The sequence below is a fragment of the Dendroctonus ponderosae genome, unplaced genomic scaffold (assembly GCF_020466585.1).
Source record: "Dendroctonus ponderosae isolate FM_Combo_2020 unplaced genomic scaffold, Dpon_F_20191213v2 Dpon_F_20191213_1, whole genome shotgun sequence".
Classification (NCBI taxonomy): domain Eukaryota; kingdom Metazoa; phylum Arthropoda; class Insecta; order Coleoptera; family Curculionidae; genus Dendroctonus; species Dendroctonus ponderosae.
In genome coordinates, this window is record NW_026017110.1 from 23,851,180 (window position 1) to 23,861,022 (window position 9,843).

The 9,843-nt window shown below is 32.8% G+C and overlaps 1 protein-coding gene across 3 annotated transcripts in view; it reads right to left on the reverse strand.

The window, feature by feature from the left end:
• Window positions 1-9,843, reverse strand: part of LOC109536018 (visual system homeobox 2) — a 115,687-nt gene that overhangs the window by 89,353 nt on the left and 16,491 nt on the right. For 2 of the 3 annotated variants that reach the window (XM_048670324.1, XM_048670323.1), the window contains exons 2-3: window positions 1,496-1,668; window positions 1,164-1,398 (exon numbers count right to left, since the gene is read on the reverse strand). In XM_048670324.1, the coding sequence (XP_048526281.1) occupies window positions 1,164-1,398; window positions 1,496-1,615 (355 nt within the window). In that variant the 5' untranslated portion in view covers window positions 1,616-1,668. Of the gene's footprint in view, window positions 1-1,163; window positions 1,399-1,495; window positions 1,669-5,558; window positions 5,903-9,843 lie in introns of those variants that run through there. The other variant, XM_048670322.1, reaches the window with a different exon arrangement.

Below are 9,843 nucleotides of genomic sequence, written 5' to 3' on the forward strand. Positions count from 1 at the left end.
GATACCGACAATCTTAGCTCAGTATATCATACATTAATTAAATGAAATAAACATAGAATATTAACTAATACCCGGTATATTGAAGAATTTTGCAAACCTAAAATAACATCCTCAGAATACAAAGAAAAATAGCTGAAAGTAAAAGAAATCAATATAAACAGTATTTTATTCGCTTTGTGTCCGATAATGGACAAAATTAATACTCCAAATGCATGCCAAGGCTTAAAGCAGCAACAACGCTACACACGTAAGTAAAAATATTTAAGTATCTGAACGAAGAATTCTAGTCTCTTCCCAAATTTGATTGTCCTGACTAATCACCTGTTAGGCCTAATTAATTTTAGAATGTTTTAAAGTATTGAAATTGTGATGTATTTTAATGTGTGATATGATGAGGCTGTGGTGAGAGACTATGGAGGACGAACTGTGGTTGTTTTTTAAGTTAATAAAAATTTTTTTTAACTATCCGTTGATGGTGGAAAAATACACCGAAACGTATTTTGATTGATAAATGGAGACAATAAATGACTGAAACCCAGGAATGAATTTTGATTTGGAATTGAAACACAGTCAGGAAAGTATATACAATATTTTAAATAAATATGAAGTGAAACAGTCTTTGTAACATCGTATCTTTTGGTCCACCTAGTATGCGTTGTAGATTTGAAAAGCATTTGTGAACCAACTTTGAACCAATATTGTTAAAAATGTTGTTCAGTCCATTTGTTTGAACTGGATTAAATGAGATGGACGTGAATTTCTTATTTTCGGTGTTACTTGAAAGGGAAAAATAGTGTCGTTTTTTGTGTTTTTCTTAAATGTTACTATAAGCATTAGGAATATTCCTAATTTTGTTTTTCTCTCTAATAAATCTTTTTTGGTTGAAGGAAAAATCAACCACTCTTGTACCTACTACAAAGTGCATACTTGCATGTTTGTGTTGAACACAATGTTGAGAGTCATTAGGAATATATCGATTTGTGGTTGCGTCCTTTGTATACACATTAAGTTCTAGTTTAGCCTGTTTTTTTACCCCAATACATCAAGAAAAACTCGAAAAGTTGAACAATCAAGAAAAAATACAACGCAAGCCAAATTAAGTGTAAGTTTCAAAGAAGAAACTCATCAAATCATCTTCTAAAATGTAATGGATTGTTGCTTACCAGAACCTGGAGTTTGGTGACCGGCAGCCAATCCCAGCACTGCAGCGGCTGATCCGTGGCCGCCGCCAGCAGCGGCATTCATTTGGGCTGCCGCTGCAATGCCGTGCGGTAAAAATGCCGCCGCTACCGCCGCCTGTGCGTTAAAATACGCCATGCGGCTGGCGGCCATCGTCATGTGGTGGTGGCTGAATCCATGCTCAGATGGATGGAAGCCTGTTGGAGCTTGCAGTTGATACTGCAATAAAATTATTACCAAAAGAACGTTCAGATGTCCGACCTCCAACATGCAAACATGAAAAACTGGTCAACCGTCATATTACGAGGATACATACCTTTTGATGTGAATATACATTTGGAGTGATGGCCGATACTGCTGCAGTAGGCGACCGGTGATGTTGAGAATCTCCCAAGCCCAACAACTCCTGGATGGCAAATGGAGATCTCTGAGGCATTGTTTGTGACGGTTTGTTCAGAATGCTGGGCGCCGTCACATGAATCGTGTCCACTGGAAAAACAGTTTTTAAGAAAAAATCCCACATGCTTAAAACAAAGCGACAACAAAATATTTCAGCTCGATTAGGTTTATGCACATTAGGGATTATCAGTTTTAACGTAACATAGCTAAAATAACCAATATTGTTCCAAACGTGGAACCTGTTACCGCAGTTCCAGATAGCCGACTTAACCGGTGTTTTTGAAACTGTCACATAAAATGGAAAAAGTGGTTCGCACCAGCACAGAACCGATGCGACACTGTCGAGCCATCTAACCAATACTTAACCATTTCTCAACGGAAAATTTGTTTAGTTGTGTTAATGATTGTTGTTTACGACCCACGTTTTGCTTTTGTTTTTATAATATGTCAATTATTTTTCGTTTACCAATGTTAAGAATTACTTTTTTAATCAACTAAATTATTATTTAGCATCATTGCTTTTACCCTCATCATTGCGAAGTTACAAATCAATTAAAAAATTAAATAAACATGTTACTTTTGGAACCTACTACCAAAGTGGAACAAATTTTGGAAGGCACAGATTGTACCAGAAATTTCAATATTTCTCCACTTTTAGAGAACACAAAAGTATCCAACCTAAAAAGATAATAACTACTTACACTAAAAACTACTTAATTCCAAATAAAAACATTCGAAAAATCGCATTGCATGAAATGGGAAAAAGAAAGAATTTCGATGGAAGTAAATAGGACGCAAGTGAAGAGTGAAGAAAGAATTCAATTTTAACGTTTCTAACACATAATAGGTATTATAAATGAAGTGATTTAAAGACAAAATAGAAACTGCAATGGAGCAATGTGAATAGTTCAGTAGGATTTAATTGATTTTGGTCAATTTGAAGTTGAAAATAATTATGATGATGAATCAAAAAATAATTGTAAGAACAACATGATAAGATGTAAGAACATCATCTAGCAGATAAGGTAAATTTCGTTTAGAGCCTAATTAAAAAAATATCCTCAAATTGGCAAAATCTGCTCTACTTTCACAAAATATCTGAAAAGTATTATTCAGAGATACAAAATATGTAAATGATTAGCTACATACATATGATTGGTTTAAAGCTAAAACCGACCAAGTCTAATATTAAAATTTTTGGTAGATGCACTTTTAAACCGAGCCGAAAATTACATAACAATTCTTCTGGAAACTTTGCCATTAAAAACGTATTTTAGTGCACCTATTTATGTGGCCTTGGAGGACTTCGTCAGTTTGTGAAGACAAATATATATATATATTTAAATTACTTGATCAACCAAACACAAATGCAGCAATTTTGGACTTGGTCACTTTTAGCTTTATTAGCTTTAAGCCCACAATATACATATTGATAAAGAAGCACGCAAAACTCAATGCACATTGCAATTTCATTAAAACTTGAGTGAGTCGGTTTTGCTAAACCCCAAAAATCTAGTTCTCGTTTAAAGGATTCGATAATCCAGATTTTCCGGGAAGGAAATTGAGTTTATCTTGGCCCAGTTTTAAATTTCTTTGTTTAATGAAATATAGGCTGAAATATTATGTATTATACACCTGGGTGATTTTGATTTTTCAAATCCTGGACCTTTCCTGAAACCCTCTTCATAGCATCTAGCGGATGTACGTTCTGACCTTAGTAAGGCATTTGACTGCTTTGCCTACTGGACATTTTATAGAGATCGGTACAGTTATTTTAATGTTTTAATTCATCAAAATTTATAAATTTTTCAACTCTTCTTTGCTCAGATTTAGTAATAGATCCCGGTGAATTTATAAAATTAATTTCACTAAAGAAATCTGGGAGATTTTTTGATCAACTTTCAAACATATCGGCTATATTCCCGTACTTGTAACTTCTGCGCAACTAGTAAGGGCCAATTAAATGAAGAATCGATTTCTTTCACAGAATATGTAAAATTAGTCAATCTCGAATAACGCTCACAATATTTAATTGTATGTTATTCTTTAAACGTTATAACTTATTAATTAACTTTTTTTCTTATCTTTCCTGGGTCTCAGTCAAAGTGTGAAGTAAAAATTTTTGAACATCGTTTATTTCATTACGTTTCGGCGAGACAACACCCATCATCAGATTTCAAATTTACACAAACTCATGATTGGTAAAAATCAACGTTCTTTTAGGTCTTTGCCTTCTTGAAACCTTAAATTTGTCTTTATAATATATATAATATAAAGGCAAATTTAAGGTTCAATTTTTATTCAATTTATACTCTGTTGTCTCGCCGAAACGTAATGAAATAAACGATGTTCAAAAATTTTTACTTCACACTTTGACTGAGACCCAGGAAAGATAAGAATATCATAACAAGTACACGCAGTCAGGAAAATAAATCAGAATTATTAATTAACTTATAAGTTAACTACTTAACAAAGTTATGTTTGAAACAATTAGCAACTGCTTGACACAAGGGAATGATTGAATAGCTCAATAAAACTAGATTAATTATGTTCCGAAAATTCCTCATATTCCTATAAATTTGGCCTTTTCTACATAAAATATACAAAAACTGTAATCTAATGTTACTGAATATATTTCATATACATATTAAAGTGAAAGAACAATTATCAAAAACCTCATTGCATTTCTGCTTTATTAGAAACTTTATTACAAGCTACATATGTTGTGATGATGGCTTTACAGTCATTTTAGCAATGTTTATATCCATATATTTAGTAATCCTGGCAGTTTCAACAAAATGTTTTAACAACATTTTCAAGTTTATTCAATTCTGGAACCATTTCTTGAATACTATTACATTTTGGAAATTATATTTCGATCGAAACCCGCTCATGTTAATGGTTTGTTTGTGCGTTTTAACACACATTTTAAATTAAGTAGGTACATTGTTTATTATCATATTTTTATGTGACCAACTTGGGCAAACTTGTGGCATCAAGCAAAATATGATGCGTCAAAGTTGACCATATACCGTATGGAAAGCTTAACCGATGTTAAAAATGTACTTTTAGGGCACACTCTATGAAGGTGCCAAAAGGCTCTGGCTAATGTTAAACTAATTATAATTTCTGATAATTACGAAGGCGCTAAATAATATTTACCAGGTTCGTAGGAAGGTTGAAAACCCTAACGGAGGTTAAACTCCATTTGTAATAAATTAGAATTTATTAAGGTCGTTAAGAAGCCAAGAAAGGCGATTTTAACGAAGACGAAGATAATTTGAACAACAAAAGCCGGAAATAGCTACCGAACCAAACAAACATGCTTGTTTTTTTAGCATATGAAAATGTGCAACGGTTATTTCCACGAAAATTTTATTCATAGAACCGCAGAATGGAATATTCAAGCGCATCGTCAATTGGCACTTTATTTTGTTGCTTCTTCATTCCCACTTTCAACTGAATCAAATTAAATTTCAAACAGTTCGATTGCAATTTAATATTTCTCTTCCATCGTATGTAATAAAACTTCAATAGATTAGTGTTCAGCAGAGGAAGAAATACCGAAATTAGTGAGAGAATTTGGACGCGCGACCGACGGCCGACTGAAATAATTCTGCTCCATTTATTGGCCAAAGCGTTCCGAATTTGAATAAAAGCCTTCTTTGGCCATTTCGCGATTAAGATTAATTAGTTGTATCGAAATTAGTCGGATATTTTGCTTAGCGATGCTCATTTAATAAATGACGGTAACCTCGACACAACAGCCAGAAAAACTGCAATAATTAACAACCAACAGGGAGAAAAACAGCGAAATTTTAAAACAATGTTACGTGTTTTGAAGCAGTTTTGTTAGTTCTAATAACAGAACCAAAAGAACATAGTTTCAATAATAAAAGCAACAGACACTGCACATTTTCACTATGAGACGCAGTTGTTTCAGTTATTCTAACGGTTAGAAAAGTGGGTTAAATTCCTACCAGAGTAATTTTTCACTCCTGCATCTATTTCATTGTTCATATTGAGCACCCACACTAACTGTCACTAATTTCCAGCACTTTTGTCACTTGAAGGAGTCGTTGAAAGCGAAAAAACGAAGCTATCGATCATGTTGAAACGTTTTGGGCATTCTAAGCCAGATCGCCGTCATAATCCACACTACTGAAACATGTTCTACTTGAAGAGAGCAAGCATTTAGCGTGACAGGTTGAGCAGGAGAAAGTCCGGAATTAAGAATAGCTAAGTAACCGTTAAAAAAGCTCCTAGCTACCGATCCTGTCGTGTCCCATCGTAAACTGAACCGAGAAGTTAATACAAAGGGAAAAATACCGGTGTAGGGAGGCTATTGACTACAAGATACTCCCTAATATTCCTGTTTGAATAGAAGTTTGTCAAAAGAGGCGGTGCCGCCCCTTAACCAATAAAGCGCCGCTCCCTTGTTTTCTGTCAGGCGCCGCGATTTTCGCTCTAGTCCGTAGCGGCCATGAAGCTCAAGCTTGCTTGATTGTTTACGGTCTGCGTCCACCGATATTTAATTATGCGCAGTTGACTGGAGGCCGTCCCACGAGCAAGACAAAAACAGAGCTAACTTGATCATATCCGTAAAATGTTACGGAACGCAGTCGGCCACCGGTTAAGGTGGAGTTTGATTCACGCAACGCTAATCTCCCTATTTACGATGGATTTAAGGCTCTTATTTGAGTGCGGCGTGTTACAATCCTTGTTTTCGGTGTCAAATGGATTTAAACTTAATTAGTAATGATGTGTTCAATTATTATAATTGGGAATAATTAATTGGCTCGACGAGCTGGGGGTTTTGGAACGCGACATAAAACAACAGTTTAATTTATCTAATTTCGATGTCAAATTGATTTTGTTTGTAGCTGTAGCTGATGTCAGTTATTCGAATACACAAATAGGATTGTTGAAAGAATTGTTCGAACGAATTTTATTTTTGCGAAAATCGCGAAAATAATTCAAAAACCAGAGTTGTTTTCTGAAACTTTCAAATGCCAATTAAAATATAATTAACTGTGTTTTCATATTGTGAAAAATCAGTAAACGGTGGAAAATTCCAGGAAAATATTTAGTTTGTAAGCTACTTCCAGATTCTAAAACTTAAGGAAGACTAAAAAATTTATATTTTAACCTGAACCTGAAAAGAAAACGTTAAGTAGGAAAGCTGCAATGGTTTATTTTTCCCAAATGAAATTGTCCTAAATAGATGTTTGATTCACCTGCCACCAATACTTCCATAACCTTTGCTGCTAATTGCATCCATTCTTTATTAAAAATCTCGGAAATTTAAACAGGTTTTTAGCATGCGTATGATATAGAATTTGTTCGAAAATATTCGCTTGATTTTGTGTGTTTGGTGTAGCAAATGTTGTCCGTAACCCCTTTTCCTTTGAAAGATTGCAGACAATTTACTTTACGGAACAAGCGTAAATTAGTTCCGATGACGATCAAGGAAAATTAATACTAAAAAAATTTACATACTTTTACCGATACTCAACTTTATTTTGTGCTTTTTTGTGATCAATGTGGTAAAATTTTTTTCATTCAAGAAATGCTCGATGCTGCGGTTGGTAAATTGAGTTTTGCCAGTCAATAATCATTCAGAACAAAATTATGTATTTACTAGAATTATGCGTCGGAATCCTAAGGAATCCTTCCAATTCAGCCGTTGTTCATGTGCAATTTTTGCATAGCTGCTCATTGAGGGATTTTAGGAAAAGTGTTGATTTATTGGTGTGTTTATTCTGCAATCTTTTTGCCATAAATCTGTTCCAAACCTTCAAAGAAATCTGCATTAGTTTTCAAATAAACTATAACAAATCTACATACGATCCGGTAATGTGAAAATTCCGAAAGCATGACTTTTTAGTAGAAAAATTTCATATCATACTTAAAGAAAAAGATTTAATGCAAAAAAATTGGTACATTGTTTTGTTTTGAATAAAACTCTGCCTTTCACTTTTCAATTTTTTAAAACTGATTAAGTATAATGAATCTAGACGCGATTTAAATCAGGGTTTTCAAAGGCTTGGAAATCGTCAAATATTGAAAAGTTTTTTCTTAATAAAAATTTTGATCCAATTAACCCTCTTTATCATGGTCATAGTGTCAAAATTCGTGAATCAAAGATTGAATAAAACTAAAGGTCTATAAGGAAATCTGACACTAATATACAGAATGATACATTTTAATAATATATCCAAAATTTTTCTATTTTAATTCATATATAATAATATAAAATCTGAAATCCTCATGTTTCTAGTAAGGGAAAAGGAAACACTTTTCCAATAGCTAAAACTAAACTCAAAAGAGAAACATTAAAGGATTTCAAGGAAAGAATTATGGGTTTCCATTATTATTTAAAAAATCGACTTTAACGCATCCACATCCACAGGTATATCCGTAATGATAAATAAATTAGTTCTTTTTTCCAATGAACAAAATCAGATAATTGGAAAATTAATAGAAATTGTAGTCGGTATAAGAAATATTCAAGAAAATTGCTTTCACTTCATACGTGATTCTTAAAATATTTTTCCATGAATAACTGGTATAATTTACATTATTAAAATATTAAAATCAAATCAATGATATTTAGTTAAATTAAAAAACGAAACGTTTGTTTCTGCAGGGCAATAGAAGGCTCAATAATTTTTCGGCAAGCAAAACCTCATAAAACCTAGCAGCAGAAAACATTAGCAAAAAAATCTTATTAGGGAATTAAACTAATTTCAGAAATGGAATTTAAATCAATTGAAATACTCGAGAAATTAGTCGCTCAATAAGGGAGAGTTTAGATTTTAAATATTCTCCAAGCTAAAAGAATATCGAGAGATCGTAAGCTTGTTCATTATATTTAAATATGATAAACTACTTATTGCAGAATATTTGAAGATTACCGTGTTTGAAGATAAAAATATATCAGTTTTATATTATTAAATATGGCGTAAATCGGACTCATAAAAAGTCTACTCTAAGAAACTTTCCATGGGTTCCATTACCAGGTTAAAATTTAGCAGTTTGAAAAGAAGTTTAAACAACAAAAAAGTGTTTTAAAAACCTTCACTCAACCTATCAATGCAGCTACTTTTTTCCTCTTCAGCTTCTGTGAAAAATAAGCTTTAAAGATTTGCTGTTGATAATGCAAGTTTTGGAAGAATCGGAGCGCTCGGAAATTGAGCCTCATGTCAAAAAGAAGAAAAACGTGGAACGGAGGAAATAATAATTTTATCTGCTGAAGAGTTGCTTTGGACTTTTACACACTTACTTATGCAACATTTTGCTGTTGGAGACTGTAAATTTAGAAAATAAGTTTCAAACAGACCATTGCAATAAATAAAGCAGTAACAAAAAAAAAAAGTAGGTGTTGAAGTTAACTAATTAATTAATAAGTTTATTATTTTGTCAATAAACCTACAAGCAACCCATTTTCACGTAGTATTGTATGAAGACTTTGGTAAAATTAATTCCCACTCCTCAATAATTAGAACAAAATCATTAAAACATAATTAATTTCAGAGAACGTTATCAAAGCCATACCTAAGCCTGGCAGCTTTTCATATTAAATCGTCTGCAATTTTATCATCGCCAAAATGCGAATTCAGAAAAGTTCGCTTATTTACCCCAAAATCCTTGCCCTAAAATCTTCCGTAAATAATGCGATAATAACTTAAATTTTCCGCGATTCGCTGACTCTGCTTTTGGATAAAATAATTTACGAATATATTTGCGCCGTTGGGGTTATTTGTTGGGTCTCGGGGCTCGTTTTATTTAATCCATTCTTTGTGAGCAGCTTCAAAAGATATTCATGCGAATTAAGAAACTTCGATCAAGCCAGAAAGTAGCGCGACGATAGAATACGATATTCAATTCAGTAGCGTGGATTTAGGTAAATGATATTATATTTATCAAGTGAAATGCATCGACAAATCTGGCTAAATGAAAATTGATAGAACAAGTCATAATGTAATTTTAAAAAAATGCGCGGTTTAATTAAGTAAATGGCAAATTCAATTACTAATTTAATAAAAAAATTGACAAAGAAACATTAGCAGACTTAAAAATTGTCTTAAAAAAGTAAACATTAAGTTCTCTAAGTTAAGTTAAGTCTCATTAAGTTCTCTAATCTGAGAGATCAAAAAAATCTTTTGTTCGTAAAAAGTGATTTGAAAGGGGATTTCATATATTTTGTTAACAAACTGAAAGTGGAATTCAAAAAACATGAAAAAGAGTTAAGTAATACAAACA